The sequence below is a fragment of the Sinohyriopsis cumingii genome, chromosome 16, assembly GCF_028554795.1.
Source record: "Sinohyriopsis cumingii isolate HCF-2022 chromosome 16, ASM2855479v2, whole genome shotgun sequence".
Taxonomy (NCBI): domain Eukaryota; kingdom Metazoa; phylum Mollusca; class Bivalvia; order Unionida; family Unionidae; genus Sinohyriopsis; species Sinohyriopsis cumingii.
This window is the reverse complement of record NC_142976.1, coordinates 92,457,243-92,478,146: the sequence shown is the minus strand read 5'-3', so window position 1 is coordinate 92,478,146 and position 20,904 is coordinate 92,457,243. Positions and strand designations below refer to the sequence as shown.

Below are 20,904 nucleotides of genomic sequence, written 5' to 3'. Positions count from 1 at the left end.
AATGCATATAATTGAAAATCTATCAAGGAGTTAGGAAATGTATAAAAATGAAAATCTATCAAGGAGTTTAGGAAATGCATGTAAATGAAAATATATCAAGGAGTTTAGAAAATGCATATAAACGAAAATCTATCAAGGAGTTTAGGAAATGCATATAAATGAAAATCTATCAAGGAGTTTAGGAAATTCATATGAATGAGAATCTATCAAGGAGTTTAGGAAATGCATACAAATGAAAACCTAACAAGGAGTTTACGAAATGCATACAAATGAAATTCTATCAAGGAGTTTACAAAATGCATATCAATGAGAATCTATCAAGGAGTTTAGGAAATGCATACAAATGAAAACCTATCAAGGAGTTTAGGAAATGCATACAAATGAAAATCTATCAAGGAGTTTAGGAAATGCATATAAATGAAAATCTATCAAGGAGTTTAGGAAATACAAATGAAAATCTATCAAGGAGTTAGGAAATGCATACAAATGAAAATCTATCAAGGAGTTAGGAAATGCATATAAATGAAAATCTATCAAGGAGTTTAGGAAATGCATACAAATGAAAATCTATCAAGGAGTTTAGGAAATGCATACAAATGAAAATCTATCAAGGAGTTAGGAAGTGCATATAAATGAAAATCTATCAAGGAGTTAGGAAATGCTTATAAATGAAAATCTATCATGAAGTTAGAAAATGCATATAAATGAAAATATATCAAGGAGTTTAGGAAATGCATATAAATAAAAATCTATCAAGTAGTTTAGGAAATGCATATCAATGAAATTCTATCAAGGAGTTTAGGAAATGCATATCAATGAGAATCTATAAAGGAGTTTAGGAAATGCATACAAATGAAAACCTATCAAGGAGTTTAGGAAATGCATACAAATGAAAATCTATCAAGGAGTTTAGCAAATGCATATAAATGAAATTGTATCAAGGAGTTCATGAAATGCATATCAATGACTTTAGGAAATGCATACAAATGAAAATCTATCAAGGAGTTTAGGAAATTCATATAAATGAAAATCTATCAAGGAGTTTAGGAAATGCATATAAATGAAAATCTATCAAGGAGTTTAGGAAATACATACAAATGAAAATCTATCAAGGAGTTTAGGAAATGCATACAAATGAAAATCTATCAAGGAGTTTAGGAAATTCATACAAATGAAAATCTATCAAGGAATTTAGGAAATTCATATAAATGAAATTCTATCAAGGAGTTTAGGAAATGCATATAAATGAAAATCTATCAAGGAATTAAGGAAATACATACAAATGAAAATATATCAAGGAGTTAGGAAATGCATATAAATGAATATCTATCAAGGAGTTAGGAAATGCATATAAATGAAAATCTATCAAGGAGTTTAGGAAATGCATACAAATGAAAATCTATCAAGGAGTTTAGGAAACGCATATAAATGAAAATCTATCAAGGAGTTTAGGAAATGCATACAAATGAAAATCTATCAAGGAGTTTAGGAAATGCATACAAATAAAAATCTATAAAGGAGTTTAGGAAATGCATACAAATGAAAATCTATCAAGGAGTTAGGAAGTGCATATAAATGAAAATCTATCAAGGAGTTAGGAAATGGATATAAATGAAAATCTATCATGAAGTTAGGAAATGCATATAAATGAAAATATATCAAGGAGTTTAGGAAATGCATATAAATAAAAATCCATCAAGTAGCTTAGGAAATGCATATAAATGAAATTCTATCAAGGAGTTTAGGAAATGCATATCAATGAGAATCTATAAAGGAGTTTAGGAAATGCATACAAATGAAAACCTATCAAGAAGTTTAGGAAATGCATACAAATGAAAATCTATCAAGGAGTTTAGAAAATGCATATAAATGAAATTGTATCAAGGAGTTCATGAAATGCATATCAATGACTTTAGGAAATACATACAAATGAAAATCTATCAAGGAGTTTAGGAAATGCATATCAATGAGAATCTATCAAGGAGTTTAGGAAATGCATACAAATGAAAACCTATCAAGGAGTTTAGGAAATGCATACAAATGAAAATCTATCAAGGAGTTTAGAAAATGCATATAAATGAAAATCTATCAAGGAGTTTAGGAAATTCATATAAATGAAAATCTATCAAGGAGTTTAGGAAATGCATATAAATGAAAATCTATCAAGGAGTTTAGGAAATACATACAAATGAAAATCTATCAAGGAGTTTAGGAAATGCATACAAATGAAAATCTATCAAGGAGTTTAGGAAATTCATATAAATGAAAATCTATCAAGGAGTTTAGGAAATGCATATAAATGAAAATCTATCAAGGAGTTTAGGAAATACATACAAATGAAAATCTATCGAGGAGTTTAGGAAATGCATACAAATGAAAATCTATCAAGGAGTTTAGGAAATTTATATAAATGAAATTCTATCAAGGAGTTTAGGAAATGCATATAAATGAAAATCTATCAAGGAGTTAAGGAAATACATACAAATGAAAATCTATCAAGGAGTTAGGAAATGCATATAAATGAAAATCTATCAAGGAGTTTAGGAAATGCTAATAAATGAAAATATATCAAGGAGTTTAGGAAATGCCTACAAATGAAAATCTATCAAGGAGTTTAGGTAATGCATATAAATGAAATTCTATCAAGGAGTTAAGGTAATACATACAAATGAAAATCTATCAAGGAGTTAGGAAATGCATATAAATGAAAATCTATCAAGGAGTTTAGGAAATTCATATAAATGAAATTCTAACAAGAGTTTAGGAAATGCATATAAATGAAAATCTATCAAGGAGTTAAGGAAATACATACAAATGAAAATATATCAAGGAGTTAGGAAATGCATATAAATGAATATCTATCAAGGAGTTAGGAAATGCATATAAATGAAAATCTATCAAGGAGTTTAGGAAATTCATATAAATGAAATTCTAACAAGGAGTTTAGGAAATGCATATAAATGAAAATCTATCAAGGAGTTAAGGAAATACATACAAATGAAAATATATCAAGGAGTTAGGAAATGCATATAAATGAATATCTATCAAGGAGTTAGGAAATGCATATAAATGAAAATCTATCAAGGAGTTTAGGAAATGCATACAAATGAAAATCTATCAAGGAGTTTAGGAAATGCATATAAATGAAAATCTATCAAGGAGTTTAGGAAATGCATACAAATGAAAATCTATCAAGGAGTTTAGGAAATGCATACAAATGAAAATCTATAAAGGAGTTTAGGAAATGCATACAAATGAAAATCTATCAAGGAGTTAGGAAGTGCATATAAATGAAAATCTATCAAGGAGTTAGGAAACGCATATAAATGAAAATCTATCATGAAGTTAGGAAATGCATATAAATGAAAATATATCAAGGAGTTTAGGAAATGTATATAAATAAAAATCCATCAAGTAGTTTAGGAAATGCATATAAATGAAATTCTATCAAGGAGTTTAGGAAATGCATATCAATGAGAATCTATAAAGGAGTTTAGGAAATGCATACAAATGAAAACCTATCAAGGAGTTTAGGAAATGCATACAAATGAAAATCTATCAAGGAGTTTAGGAAATGCATATAAATGAAATTGTATCAAGGAGTTCATGAAATGCATATCAATGACTTTAGGAAATACATACAAATGAAAATCTATCAAGGAGTTTAGGAAATGCATATCAATGAGAATCTATCAAGGAGTTTAGGAAATGCATACAAATGAAAACCTATCAAGGAGTTTAGGAAATGCATACAAATGAAAATCTATCAAGGAGTTTAGGAAATGCATATAAATGAAAATCTATCAAGGAGTTTAGGAAATGCATATAAATGAAAATCTATCAAGGAGTTTAGGAAATGCATATAAATGAAAATCTATCAAGGAGTTTAGGAAATACATACAAATGAAAATCTATCAAGGAGTTTAGGAAATGCATACAAATGAAAATCTATCAAGGAGTTTAGGAAATTTATATAAATGAAATTCTATCAAGGAGTTTAGGAAATGCATATAAATGAAAATCTATCAAGGAGTTAAGGAAATACATACAAATGAAAATCTATCAAGGAGTTTAGGAAATGCATACAAATGAAAATCTATCAAGGAGTTTAGGAAATGCATACAAATGAAAATCTATCAAGGAGTTAGGAAGTGCATATAAATGAAAATCTATCAAGGAGTTAGGAAATGCTTATAAATGAAAATCTATCATGAAGTTAGGAAATGCATATAAATGAAAATATATCAAGGAGTTTAGGAAATGCATATAAATAAAAATCTATCAAGTAGTTTAGGAAATGCATATCAATGAAATTCTATCAAGGAGTTTAGGAAATGCATATCAATGAGAATCTATAAAGGAGTTTAGGAAATGCATACAAATGAAAACCTATCAAGGAGTTTAGGAAATGCATACAAATGAAAATCTATCAAGGAGTTTAGCAAATGCATATAAATGAAATTGTATCAAGGAGTTCATGAAATGCATATCAATGACTTTAGGAAATGCATACAAATGAAAATCTATCAAGGAGTTTAGGAAATTCATATAAATGAAAATCTATCAAGGAGTTTAGGAAATGCATATAAATGAAAATCTATCAAGGAGTTTAGGAAATACATACAAATGAAAATCTATCAAGGAGTTTAGGAAATGCATACAAATGAAAATCTATCAAGGAGTTTAGGAAATTTATATAAATGAAATTCTATCAAGGAGTTTAGGAAATGCATATAAATGAAAATCTATCAAGGAGTTAAGGAAATACATACAAATGAAAATCTATCAAGGAGTTAGGAAATGCATATAAATGAAAATCTATCAAGGAGTTTAGGAAATGCTAATAAATGAAAATATATCAAGGAGTTTAGGAAATGCCTACAAATGAAAATCTATCAAGGAGTTTAGGTAATGCATATAAATGAAATTCTATCAAGGAGTTAAGGTAATACATACAAATGAAAATCTATCAAGGAGTTAGGAAATGCATATAAATGAAAATCTATCAAGGAGTTTAGGAAATTCATATAAATGAAATTCTAACAAGGAGTTTAGGAAATGCATATAAATGAAAATCTATCAAGGAGTTAAGGAAATACATACAAATGAAAATATATCAAGGAGTTAGGAAATGCATATAAATGAATATCTATCAAGGAGTTAGGAAATGCATATAAATGAAAATCTATCAAGGAGTTTAGGAAATTCATATAAATGAAATTCTAACAAGGAGTTTAGGAAATGCATATAAATGAAAATCTATCAAGGAGTTAAGGAAATACATACAAATGAAAATATATCAAGGAGTTAGGAAATGCATATAAATGAATATCTATCAAGGAGTTAGGAAATGCATATAAATGAAAATCTATCAAGGAGTTTAGGAAATGCATACAAATGAAAATCTATCAAGGAGTTTAGGAAATGCATATAAATGAAAATCTATCAAGGAGTTTAGGAAATGCATACAAATGAAAATCTATCAAGGAGTTTAGGAAATGCATACAAATGAAAATCTATAAAGGAGTTTAGGAAATGCATACAAATGAAAATCTATCAAGGAGTTAGGAAGTGCATATAAATGAAAATCTATCAAGGAGTTAGGAAACGCATATAAATGAAAATCTATCATGAAGTTAGGAAATACATATAAATGAAAATATATCAAGGAGTTTAGGAAATGTATATAAATAAAAATCCATCAAGTAGTTTAGGAAATGCATATAAATGAAATTCTATCAAGGAGTTTAGGAAATGCATATCAATGAGAATCTATAAAGGAGTTTAGGAAATGCATACAAATGAAAACCTATCAAGGAGTTTAGGAAATGCATACAAATGAAAATCTATCAAGGAGTTTAGGAAATGCATATAAATGAAATTGTATCAAGGAGTTCATGAAATGCAGATCAATGACTTTAGGAAATACATACAAATGAAAATCTATCAAGGAGTTTAGGAAATGCATATCAATGAGAATCTATCAAGGAGTTTAGGAAATGCATACAAATGAAAACCTATCAAGGAGTTTAGGAAATGCATACAAATGAAAATCTATCAAGGAGTTTAGGAAATGCATATAAATGAAAATCTATCAAGGAGTTTAGGAAATTCATATAAATGAAAATCTATCAAGGAGTTTAGGAAATGCATATAAATGAAAATCTATCAAGGAGTTTAGGAAATACATACAAATGAAAATCTATCAAGGAGTTTAGGAAATGCATACAAATGAAAATCTATCAAGGAGTTTAGGAAATTTATATAAATGAAATTCTATCAAGGAGTTTAGGAAATGCATATAAATGAAAATCTATCAAGGAGTTAAGGAAATACATACAAATGAAAATCTATCAAGGAGTTAGGAAATGCATATAAATGAAAATCTATCAAGGAGTTTAGGAAATGCTATTAAATGAAAATATATCAAGGAGTTTAGGAAATGCATACAAATGAAAATCTATCAAGAAGTTTAGGTAATGCATATAAATGAAATTCTATCAAGGAGTTTAGGAAATGCATAGCAATTAGAATCTATCAAGGAGTTTAGGAAATTCATACAAATGAAAACCTATCAAGGAGTTTAGGAAATGCATGCAAATGAAAATCTATCAAGGAGTTTAGGAAATGCATACAAATGAAAATCTATCAAGGAGTTTAGGAAATACATATAAATGAAAATCTATTAAGGAGTTTAGGCAATACATATAAATGAAAATCTAAGAAGGACTTCAGGAAATGCATACAAATGAAAATCTATCAAGGAGTTTAGGAAATGCATACAAATGAAAATCTATCAAGGAGTTTTAGGAAATTCATATAAATGAAAATCTATCAAGGAGTTTAGGAAATGCATATAAATGAAAAACGTTATTGTATGGAATATTCATAGTGACTGATATATCTTGCTTCCCACTAATGTGGACTCGTTGAAAAATGTTTGTCAGTTACCAACCACCAACTCCCAAAAGCCAGCTGTATTTGAGCAACTGAAGAAAGCTTTTTCAAAATTAAGACTGCATTTTTATCATTCCACACTGTGTTCATTAATTTGCCTAAAACCTATTTTCTCATACAAGGTACTTTGTGACAAGCTTATCAGTCATAGAAATCTTCTACAAGTACTTCAGAAGCTTTATCCTAGTACACAAATATATTAGGAAAAGTATTATATCATCTTTACCCTAATACATGAATATATTAGGAAAAGTATTATATATATTTACCCGAATACACAAATATATTAGGAAAAGTATGATATCATCTTTACCCAAATACACGAACATATTAGGAAAAGTATTATATCATCTTTACCCTAATATATGGATATATTAGGAAAAGTATTATATCAGCTAGGATGAATCTGGTAAATACTGTGGCAGCAGCAGATGTCCTTGAACAACCTTGCATTTATTAGGCCTCACTTTGTGGCATATCCTGCATACAACCTTCATTTTCAATGAGAATAACCTCTATCAATTTTAGTATTGATCGTGTTCTCCCTGAATCTTAAAGTCACTGAAAATATTTTAAATGCAATTACTGCGCTACTGTCGCAAAATCAGATAATTTTATAATCAGAAAATCATTTGCTAACATATTCCAATCATCACAACCGAGCATGTCACTTGGATCTCCTTTGATATTAAACTGACAAAATTGATTGCAGTAGATCATTCCCACTCTACTAATCAACCCATAATACCACATGATCCACAACACAAACATTCCGAGGTATCAATTCATACCTATCATGTATCTCCAGCATTTGTAGGAGTTGGCTGCATTTTATGCCTATAAATGAAGTTTTCTGGGTTAAAATTATTTTAATTATGTAATATTTGCCTGTCTGTGTTGTTGAATGCCCTCCTCCCACCCTACTCTGATGTCTTGATGTAATGGTCATCTATGAAAATTAACTATCTACTCTCATCCTGTGCATAATCTTACCAGGGACCAAGCAAAAGATTGCATCCTACCAACAAGTCTTCACTCTAGAGGAGGATGTATTCAGAAAAGATAGCATCCTACCAACAATTCTTCACTCTAGAGGAGGATGTATTCATAAAAGATAGCATCCTACCATCAATTCTTCACTCTAGAGGAGGATGTATTCATAAAAGATAGCATCCTACCAACAATTCTTCACTCTAGAGGAGGATGTATTAATAAAAGATTGCATCCTACCATCAATTCTTCACTCTAGAGGAGGATGTATTCAGAAAAGATAGCATCCTACCATCAATTCTTCACTCTAGAGGAAGATGTATTCAGAAAAGATAGCATCCTACCAACAATTCTTCACTCTAGAGGGGGATGTATTCAGAAAAGATAGCATCCTACCATCAATTCTTCACTCTAGAGGAGGATGTATTCAGAAACGATAGCATCCTACCATCAATTCTTCACTCTAGAGGAGGATGTATTCAGAAAAGATAGCACCCTACCAACAATTCTTCACTCTAGAGGAGGATGTATTCAAATCAAAGAGAATGTGGGTTCTTTGGCACACAAAAAACAGTAGCTATGGGTAAGCTACTGATACTACTAAAATGTCACTTTTGTACAAAGACAAAATCTTCTGCATTTTGAAGAAATGAAAGATGTCTCTGACAAGAATTTATGTAATGATGTATGCTGACTTATGGGAGGAAATATGAATTTTACATCCCTGCCTGTCCCACAGAATTTTGTTTTGGTAAAATAAAATGTATGGGCCCAATTTTAAGAAATAGCATACAAAATGCCAGCCTACAAATAATTTTTATAAATTAGACTGTTATGTAATTTAAGTTACATGACGTATGAACTGTTTTCATTGCTATGTAATATAAGTGGCATTATCTATGAGCTGTTTTCATTGTTGTGTAATTGAAGTGACATGATATATGAACTGTTCTCATTGCTGTGTAATTTAAGTGACATCATGTATGAGCTGTTTTCACTGTTATGTAATGAAAGTGACATGATTTTTAGCTGTTTTCGTTGTTATGTAATATAAGTGACATGATCTATGAGCTGTTTTAATTGTAATGTAAGTGACATGATGTATGAGCTGTTTTCATTATGCAATTTAAGTGACATCATGTACGAGCTGTTTTCATTGTTATGTAATTAAAGTGACATGATTTATGAGCCGTTTTCATTGTTATGTAATATAAGTGACATGATCTATGAGATGTTTTAATTGTAATGTAAGTGACATGATGTATGTGCTGTTTTCGTTGTTATGTAATATAAGTGACATGATCTATGAGATGTTTTAATTGTAATTAAAGTGACATGATGTATGAGCTGTTTTCATTGTTATATAATTTAAGTGACATGATTTATGAGCTGTTTTCATTGTTATGTAATATAAGTGACATGATCTTATGAGCTGTTCTCATTGTAATGTAAGTGACATGATGTATGAGCTGTTTTCATTGTTATGTAATATAAGTGACATGATCTTATGAGCTGTTCTCATTGTAATGTAAGTGACATGATGTATGAGCTGTGTTCATTGTTATGTAATATAAGTGACATGATCTTATGAGCTGCTCTCATTGTAATGTAAAGTGACATGATGTATGAGCTGTTTTCATTGCTATGTAATATAAGTGACATGATGTATGAGCTGTTCTCATTGTTGTGTAATTAAAGTGACATGATTTATGAGCTGTTTTCATTGTTGTGTAATATAAGTGACATGATCTATGAGATGTTTTAATTGGATCAGCTTGCATGTAGACAATTTTTCCAACATTTCTGTAAATTGTCAGTAATTTTTTGCTTTTCAACACAATGCAGAACTAAGTCAATTTATTTTACAAAATGAGTTAGATATTTAAATTAAGGTATATTTAATATGGCTGTGTAGCATGTATTGATCAAGGGGAGATAAGAATGTATTTTTTTATAGTCTGAGTAAAATTTGTGTGGAACACTAGAAACTTTCATCACTCAAATCCAAATATCCTATTTTTTAATCCAAATGATGCAGTCAGTGATACAGTATGTTCTACACGGTGTGAGAAATGTTAGAAACACATACTGAGAAGCAAGGGGTAAGATCCTTCGATTAAGAACTTTAACTTTGACAGGAACAGTTATTTTATCTGCCTCATAATTCAAAAGATCATTTAGAATCATCACAATTATCTCCTTCTCTGAAACTGTCAATATCATACTCATTTAGAATATCAAAGTTGCCATTACCAACATGGCTCACTTTGTAATCAAAATTGCCATTACCAACATGGCCCACTTTTTATCAAAGCTTGCATTACCAACATGGCCCACTTTGTAATCAAAGTTGCCATTACCAACAGGACCCACTTTTTTTTATCAAAGCTGCCATTACCAACATGGCCCACTTTGTGATCAAAGTTGCCATTACCAATATGGCCCACTTTTTTTAATCAAAGCTGCCATTACCAACATGGCCCACTTTTTTCAAAGCTGCCCTTACCAACATGGCCTACTTTATCAAAGCTGCCATTACCAACATGGCCTACTTTGTTATCAAAGCTGCTATAACCAACATGGCCTACTTTGTTATCAAAGCTGCCAATACCAAGCTATCAAGCATCAGTATGCAATAGTTTGGGATTTTTCCAAAGGATATCAAGATATATCTATTAATCAAAGTATTGAGAATATCCAAACCAAAATGCAAGCTTATGACAAGCTAGCTGAGGTTAAATTATATACATTTTCAGCGTGGCAAAATGCTAAGAACTTGAATTATTTGTACTTAGCTGATAATAAATAAAATATATTATTCCAACTTTTCTCTATGTTTAAATTAACTACGAAAATTATTAATATATTTCAAAATAAACTGAATTATTTCTTGACCAAGGCAAAATATGAAATGTTACATTTTCGACAAATGTCTTTTTTCTCACTTTCAAATTGTTACAAATATTATACATGTTAGAGAAATGATTGAGTATTTTTTGCAAAAAGGAAATTCTAATAATAATAATAATAATAATAATGACCTTATTTAAAGAGGGTACCACAATTAGCTAAAAACTAATCTACCTTGAGGCCCTCATACAAAGGAATTTATTTATTTTAGCTGCATCTCTGAAGCCACTGGATATATTGGGTTTGGAAGAAGGAAATAGAGTGGGCATTTCTAATCTCTTAAAGTCATTATACACTCAATTAGCTATGCAGTCATTTTGTCAGGGAATGGAAGGATGGATAAAGAATTCCATTTTGTATCCTGTAAAATGGACAGTAATTGCTGACTGCAAAGTTATTTACAGACTAACTTAATACAGCAAGTACTTGTAAATGCTATTTACTGACAATGTATGTACCATCAAATATAGTCTAAGCAAATCTTGTAATATTAACTTCTGGAATTAAGTTTTTGAAAGAATTGTCATATATTTGTTTCCATGACAATTTGTAGCTGTCAAGAGAAAAATAAATAGTTATTTACTTACTAAATACTAATTTAATAATACATACAATTGTTGTTTTCCATTGAGAGAGAGAGAGATGCATCCCATTCTGCCAACATTCTATAAAGAATTGAGTTTTATGAATTTCACTTGTTTAAAAATAAATCAAATAAAAGCATGCAAGATGAAATGTGGTTTTCTGTGACAGAGACTTAACTCAGTAATAAGTCATTAAAGGCAGTTACTTCCCCCTGTTTACGGTCAGCAGACTGATTTACGAACTCTAAATATACACACACCATATCTGAGTTGCAAGAACACGAAAAATTAGGTGCAATTTTCAAGGTTGAACCATCACAATTTAGCTCATTCATTCTGTAAATTTCATTGCCTACAGAACCAATATATGTGCAGTAACTGATCCTATAACACAAGATATAATTTGAAGTCATGGAGTTATCATGTTGGTGAGTAAACTCAAGAGTGTGTTGTATTTTGTAGCGATAACAATGTAACTAGAGGGCGCTTCATTCGGGCTGAGTGCCACCATCTTACTATCTTCTAACAGCGAGAGTAGCCCTCTTTATGGAGCTCCCATTCTTTTAACTTTGATTGGATAATTTCATGAATATTGGGAACACTTTATGTCATAACCTGCGCAAAGGAAACCATTTCGGTTTTCTTTTAAACTATACATTATTGGCAAGAATTTGATATGGCTCAGAGAAAATTTTCATGACAAATCCACAAAACATGTGGATCATGGAGGTTTTCACATGGGAGAGGTTTTATTTACATATCTAAATACAGAATGTGCCAAGATTATTGTGGTACTTATCTTTATATAACATACCCTCCGTCTCATCTTTAACTGGAAATGTATGTCAGTTCTCTCCATTTAGCCCCTGGTAGAGGTAGCAACCACAGAGTCTGATGTTTTATCAATAAAGTACAACAAAATCTGTGACAACACAAAATCACCATATCAGTATAATAAATATACATATATTTAAAGTACATTAAGGTGATTCATTGTAAGGTACATTACGGACAAAACATCGGACTCCTTCAGTAGCAACTATATACTCAATGAATATAAATATCGTTGCTACCTCTACCTGTAACCAGCAGTTTGTTTTTATTATTACTGCTACAAAATAGTATAAAACCAGCCTGATACCTTTGGATATGAAAAAAATGTAGTAGGAAAAAAAGATTAATACAAATTTATACTTGTATCTTCACAGGTGAGATGATTGTTTTCTGTTTGAAGATTAAGACCCCCCACCCCGTAATAATTTAAAAGAAACTTTTGAAGTTTTTAAGGTTAGTCACAGCTCAGGCTGTTGTAGCATCCATAAACATCGTCATTTGTCAGTGATTTTATCACAAAATTTAATATTGTTATGACAAAAAATGTCAGCACAATCCAACTATGCAATAAAGCAACTGCAAAATAAAGCAACTGCAAAATAAATAAATAAATATAAATATAAAGTATATACAGTACTGTATTTAACTTCTCACAAGAAATATTAGCAAAAAATAAACATTTCATGTAAACTTTCAGTCATAAAAACAATATTTTTAGATGAATTGGTCTAAACAAATTCTCGTACAGGTAGGCATTCTAAATTAATAAATACCTGGATTGTCTTGTTAAATTGTCCTTAGAGATTTCTTTTGAAACGTAAGGAGACAGATGTTACCAATCCCCTTTGTTTTTCACTTTCACATGAATAAAAACAAGCTTGATACATAATATGACTGGATTGGACATACACTCACACTTGTAAATTTTGAGTTACAAATCAAAGCTGCAAATTCTGGACTGGCTGAGGCACATTTCCCCCAACTTTCCTATTTTATACCACATATATTTGTAAACTATGCCTCAAGAACAGTCTGGTTATATTTTATAATGACTGCTTCATTAATTAACTCCAAAGAACATCCCATTACTGGATTTGTTTTCAATATATGCATTGTACAAAAATGCTCACTTTTTGGAGAATTCTTTTTTTTTGCAGGCAATAAAATAAGTTGTTTGCACTTGCTATGAACAAAAACCATGAAAAGGAGTATACTTAATTTGTTATTTCTGATCCTTTGACCTTCCAAAAAATATATTTATTAACCTGAGATTAAATTTGGCCTATTATCCCTAAATTTTGTCAGTTTTCATGACTAGACTGGTGGTAGCATTCTGTTTCACTTTTACAATTTAAATACATCAAAAAATGACTTTGTAATGTTGCTTCACCCGATGATTGAGATCACAACTCTGCAGATCATTATTATTTATTGCCGTCATTGATGTAGTGCTATCAGGTATCGACAACAGGGTTGCAAAATTATAAAATGAAACGCACGTTTGTGAATCTCATTTCCATTATTCTTAGGGTCTTTTTTCCTCTCGCATATCAAATTCAACAATTGTTCAGTGGTTGTTACATTTAATTCTTAATTTTATCCTCAAAGAAGATGGCAGTTATTTTATTTCAAAATGTCTTAAGGTACCTTATCAGTTTCATCAGATTTTGTTTATCAGTTTCATCAGATTTTGTTGGTGTTTAAAGCTCTGAAGTGCCATTCGTTTGACATGTGCCTTTCAAAATGGATGGTAATACTAAAATTTAGGAGCCCATTAAAGGATGATCTTGAATAACACTTACTGACATTTCTTGGACTTGATAAGTGATTTTCGAATGTTGAACTAAAAATGAAATGCTTCTGCCAAAGAGGTAAATACTCTTACATAGTACATGTTGCTGTAATCCGTTTCAGTGGAGGATACCTGAATCAAACCAGAAGCAGAGGAGGATGCATAATTTTATTCTGAGGATTATGTTTACAAGAAGTGGTTCAGAGTAATTCAAATGGCAAACATTCTTTTTTTTCCACCTAACAGTTTATTATTTTGACAGACAAGAGAGAGGGAACCTAACCATTTGACATCATCTTCCCCCACCATGGATATCTACCGTACATGGAAGTAATTTAAGAACATTTCCAAAGTCATACAAAACAAAATTAAAATGAGTTTCCTCACACAGATCCCATTCATATGTGCTTATTTTTATCTGATTAAATATAATAAAATGATCTGATGACTTCAATCTTGTCTTTCATTGTGACAGTAAGATCTCGTGCTAATTAATTTTCACCACATATTAACATTTTCATTTTAATACTTGATATTACAGACTTTTCACACATTAAGAGTTAGATAAATGGAGGTACGTGACCATGTATAGAATAAATTAATCAGTGGCATATCAGTTCTTCAGATGCAGCTAGCTATGTCGGCTTTGTTTGCAAGCTTGTAATTGGTAAGCTTGCGCGGTTTCAAATCAAGTTTGATGCAAGCTTACATAACAAGCTCGCACAAGCTTGCCAATTGCAACCTTACCATTTACAAGCTTGCACAAGATTTCCTATTACTAGTCTGTGCAAGCTAGTAATAGGGAAGCTTGCAATTGGGCAAGCTTGCCGCAGTTTCGAATCTAAGCTTGCCGCAACCTTAAAAATAAGCTTGTGTTTTTCGTTTGGGTACTAATGACATGGAGGGTTGCAGCGATACTAATTTAATTTCAGATGAAAGAAAATAAATCCTGCGATATTTCTATTTATAGTACCAATTACCATCATACACACATACTCTTCTAAACAATTCTAAATGATCTTTACAACATTTATCTAAACTTGCATTTCTTTATATGTTACTAAGAAAGTAAATTTTACCATTTAAAAATTATCTGAGACATTGTGATTTCATTTTAAAAAGCAGTTTCTACTATTGATTCAAGTATTTTTAAGTGGGATAACTATCAGGAATAATAAATTACCTCAACCTGAACTGCATCAATTTACAAATAAATTAAAATGAAACATAAGTGGAGATGAAGTTTGTGGTTAATTTGAGCAAGAAGATTAAGTTTGTTACTACTTTTAGTAATATGTGTGATAACAGAGGACACAGTGGCATAAGCAAAGAAGGAAATCCCTCCAAGCACCCAAAAATGAAAAGGTGGGCAGGGAGTTTTCACAAAAATATTTAGGTCAAGTGCAATGTGCATGGCAAGCAAAATGTTTTGATATAAATGTAATTGTCATGACGACTGTCGAACTTACTATCTTTCTTGTAGTAGAGAATTTCCACTTGTTTTTCCTCTAAGCCCTGAAGCGCATCCTTAATTTGCAAAATGACATATGCATTTGTTTGAGGTCCATGTAGGAAGTCACAAAGGCAGCTCTTCTGCATAACTTCTGCCCTCGAGTAACCAGTAAGCTCACAAAAGCCATCATTGCAAAATATAATGGGGTTGCTTTCAATCTGCGCATTGGCTATCACAAACTTCCGATCTGTAATAGATAAAAAAGTAAATTCACTTTGTGTCTATATATAAGCCTGTATTTTTCATACACAAAAATTTCCAAGGTTGAAAAAAGGATTTAAATTTTAGTAAATTATATTTTAATGATTACAGATCCAATGAGGTTACTAAATATATTCAATTAAGTCACAAATTAATACCTCAAACATTCTGCCTTTATATTTTAATAAGTGCGGATCTAATAAGTTACAAAATACATTCAACAAAGTAATAATTCAGACATTAAATGATTTAAAGTTATGTCATCTGACAAAAATATACTTTATGAATTCCTTTGATAAAATCATGGTACTTTAAAGTGCAACCAGATGAATGGAATTAACAAGTCTGTATTAGATTTGATAAAAGAAACGCATAAATAAATGAAAAACATTAACATCACTGACCTGGACATTTGATTCAGACCATTTTCTACTGGACCGATTTCAATCAGTCACACATTTGATAATATATGATTTTCCACAAACATTTAAATTACAATTCCTCATGTGACTGTTGTTTCTTCTTTTTATAAATTCTCCGTTTATGCCTCCCAAATTATGTTTCACCACATACATCCATCCAGCAATTCCCAGATGTACATTTCCAAGGTTATACTTGGAATTTTGACCTAAAACCTAATGGATCTCTGAGGTTTTTCCATGGTTTTCCTAGGAAAAACTGGAAAACCTTGGATAATGCTGATATTTTGTCCAAGGTTTTATTGGCAAACCTTGGACATTATCTCAGACATTAAAAAAATTAGGAAATACCTTGAACAAAGCCTTAGACATGAGAACTTTTTATTTTTGGGCTCAGGAAAAACCTTGGAAATAAGAACTTAGTCAATTTTTAGCTTTGATATAGCTCTGAAGTATAGACTTAGATATTTTTAGCAAGGAAATGGAGTTGGTCTGTTTTAACTGTGCACTTAGTTGTTATTGTTGTTATAGGGTTTAACGCCATTTTTCAGCACACAATAGGCTATACATGGCGGCCAGTATTAATGGTGGAGGAAGAACCTGGAAAAACCCCGGAAAGAACCACCGACCCATGAGAAGCTACTGGCAAGCTTTCTCACATACCCACAGTAGCCGAATCTGAGACTCGAACCCGCACAGACAGAGGTGAAATAGCAGTGATCCTTAACGGAGACGCTTTAGACCACTCGGCCACTCAGGGCCCCAACTGTGCAGATTTCTATATATTTATTCAGAACATAATTTTACAGTTTATTAAAATGAATAATGTCTGTCAGCACTAAAACAACTAACAAGTCTAGGATTTGAATAAACAAATTGACATAATCAATGTTGATTGATTCATATGGGTTTTTACAGTGTACCATCTCAGTTCAGGCAACATGGTGCCAAACAGGATCACATATTTTGGTTTCATATCTTATTTACATGGAGATAAATATATGAGATAAAGAACCAAAACCTATATACAAACTGGAAACACACACCCCCATTAAAATTTTTGTTAGTATCCATACACTTTTAATCACTTCATACAATCATCTTAGTGTAACACAGTGGTCCCAATTCCAATGCTCTGTAACCACACAGGACAACTGTAAAACTATATTTTCTAACAAATGAATCTAAAGTAAAGTCTACAATGCTTAAAGGGTCACATGACATCTTTCTTAAAATTTGTGTTTGTGTGATATTTACAGGATTAATAATTTAAAGTACCAGTTTTGAAGGATAATAACCTATTACATTATTAGTGTAAAATTGTTTTCTGAAAAATTGCATAACACTGTTTATTTGTCACATTAGTTACAAGAATAATAATTACAAATACACAACTGAGTCTGAAAATAAATTGCAAGAATGATTGTCATGGCACTATTTTTAATTATCATTTTTCAAATCACAGCTGATAATAAGTACAGTTACACTGAAGTTGAATCCCTATCAAAATGATTTGGGAAGAATGCACCAAACACTTGATTCTGTTTTCTGACAACAAAAAGGGGTTCTACTCTGCTTATACAACACTGATTCCATCTCTGAAACATATATAATCCATCTGGGATTTTAAAAATGTTAAATTTTACAAACAAAGTTGGCCTTTGGTGTTTAAATAAAATGAAAAATGACCTTCAAAGTTACTGATGACGTACATTTGAACAATGTTTTCACTCTGAGTTTAAACTGGTGCAATTACTTCATATATAATTCAAGTAGTCATGAATTAGTTGTTGTTGTTGTTGTTGTGGGGTTTAACACCATTTTTCAGCACATGATAGGCTATACATGGCGGCCAGTAATAATGGTGGAGGAAGAACCTGGAAAAACCCCGGAAAGAACCACCGACCCACGAGAAGCTAATGGCAAGCTTTCTCACAAACCCACATTGGCTGAATCTGAGACTTGAACTGGCGCAGACAGAGGTGATATGGCAGTGATCCATAACAGAGAATGCTTTAGACCACTCGGCCACTCGGGGCCTACATGAATTAGACAAACAAGGTATTGTAAAAGAAATTTTCCACGTAAAAAGGCAACATTTCAATTCTCATTTAAGTTTCTGCAGTGATCAAGTAAAAATTATGTCAATAGTTAAATTGTTCGTCAATAGCTAAAGTGTGAGTGGTAAGGGGTCAATTAAAAAATGCAAGCTTGTGTTAGTGTACTTGTAGTTAATAAGATTTTAATTTATACACCTAAATTCTAACACCTGAAAATGAACTCTTCACTCTATATTTCCTTTGGACATGGATAGTTTCCCATCTGCGAATACATGGCAAGTTTATATGTAGGGGAGGTATCTCTGAACTTCAATAGCTACTTGTAAAGTTTATTTCTTTTCTTCAAATGAAATTGTAAATGAATTCTGCTTCGTGACCTTGCTCGTCTAAGACTGATGTCTGAACTTTGTTAAATCCTCCTTTGTATATACATTTATGAGACCACCCCACCCCACGTGTATTTCCTATTGCACTGGTTTTAAAATAAGTGTAGGTAGATTTTTTTTACACACACATACATACATACATACATACATGTATACATACATACATACATACATAAATAGATATAGATATAACGTACTAATCACTTCAAGTTCTGTCAGGAATTTTTATTTTTATTTTTAATATTTTCATTTTTTATATATATTTAACCCAAGGAAAAAGTGCTAGGGTCAGCAGCTTAAATGGGGACAGTCAGCTGATCAGGAACTTTTTTTTGTTACCTGATATGGCACTTCCGGTCTGCGATGATAGGAATCTGGAATATAATTTTATCTTATAAAGAAAAAAATTGATAATCAAAGGACCCTACGTAATGCTCATAGCAGGTGCTTGTCTACTTACTACTTTTAAATTAAAAAAATATTGAGAAGTTGTGGAAAGTTCTAGGAAATATTTCTTTTGCATCCTTCCATTGGTTGCAGAACATGGAATTGTCTAATCACAGCAGCTGATTCATATTGTATGTGCAAAAATAATAAATTTGAAAGCAAACTCAGGTTTGTAAAAACTTGCATTATAAAGGAGTGGATTCATCAATCGCCATGAACTTGTTTGTGTTATGTATATGATAATCCTATTGCCAGAAATGTCCGTAACCTCCTAAATATTGTTCGGCTGAAAAAGGCAATCAAAGATAACCAAGTCGGAGATTTGGTGTCTGCATGGTTGCCTAGTTTTGGGATTACAGAATGAATTACTGGAAGGATTGGGGATAAGTTTGTTTCTTTTTTTTAATTATATTACATTAAATTTGAAAAAGAACATTTATTGGCTCTCGTTTCACTACCTAGCTGTACACTGCATCAGTTTTTCTGTCGCTTATATCTGTTTTCAGTGGGAATAGCATTGTTTAGCAGGTTATAAATACTGTATCATGTCATTTACCCACTAGGCATTACGCCGTCAGCCGTATTATTTTTGGACAAACATGTAGATCTACTGCGCTCAGTAAACCTTATTGCTGTTTTCATCTTTATCTCATTGTCTGTGTGTTGTCGAAGAGGGATTTAAAAAAATAATTGTGAATAAATTGTTGGGAAATTGGACTAAGTGTCCCTTCTTCTATGCATTTTTTAATCCTGCAAAAGATATACGATACATAATACTTATAATCATAATAATAATAATAACTCTTATTACTGTTGTTGTTTGACTAATTTGATCTTTGTACAATTCAGTTGTAAATCTTTGGAAGTTAATTATAAGATTATAGCACATTTTAATGATAAAAATTATTTAACTATGCCCATTTTGAATAGAGTAAAGCAAACTAACCCATTAACTTAAGTTGAATTTAGAAGAAAAGAATGGTTTTAATTATGTATTATTATTATTAAACATGAAAATGAAGTCATGTTTTAAAATCATTGAAATAACAATAAAATCTGAAAAATATTTAATGACTCAAAATTGATTTCTGTGTGTATATAATTATTGTAGTGCATTTAATCAGAAGAATAGGTTTATGAATAATGTTAAAGACATGTAAGAATAGAACAGAACATCCATGTGTATAGGTTGTTAGGCAGCAAGAAAATCTACAAAGCAATCAATCAGATTCCTTACTGCTTCAGTATACTGATGAAAAGCTAAATTACCTTATTCATTTTCTTTACTTTCATTATTTTATTATTTAAATAACTGTACCATATTATCATTGTCCAAAATAAAAGATACATTCTACTTTTAGATACGAGGTAATGACTGGTGATATCACATGATGGCCGCTGTTTAACAATTTTATACGTCTTGTATATGCGCTTCATTACGGGTGTAAATTTGTGCACCATATTAAAATGATTAATACTTATGCATGTCATATGTTGATGATATTAAATAGTACTTAAATTGGATTTCTTTTTTCTGTCTAATTGAAAAGGAAATATGGCGTCCATGATACTGATCTCATGGTCTATTTATTTTACCTGTTGCACACGAGTTTTCAAAAATGCAAGCATCACTGACCTCTTAACTTTATAAAGGATGTCATGTTACATAATTAAAATTATTACTATTTTTATTTTTAAAGGCCAACATGCCAAACCACTTTTTTTTCAGCAATAAACGTGGATATATTCATTTTTTCACCAAGTAATCAATTCCCATCACAAGTAAATGGTATGGAATGTATTGCATATTA

At 30.9% G+C, this 20,904-nt stretch overlaps 1 protein-coding gene across 6 annotated transcripts in view; it reads right to left on the bottom strand.

Annotated features, from left to right (window-relative positions):
* Nucleotides 1–20,904, bottom strand: part of LOC149780995 (voltage-gated inwardly rectifying potassium channel KCNH6-like) — a 326,871-nt gene that overhangs the window by 236,186 nt on the left and 69,781 nt on the right. For all 6 annotated transcript variants that reach the window (XM_089938100.1, XM_089938103.1, XM_089938104.1 and 3 more), the window contains exon 2: nt 15,537–15,767. In XM_089938100.1, the coding sequence (XP_089794226.1) occupies nt 15,537–15,767 (231 nt within the window). The remainder of the gene's footprint in view (nt 1–15,536; nt 15,768–20,904) is intronic.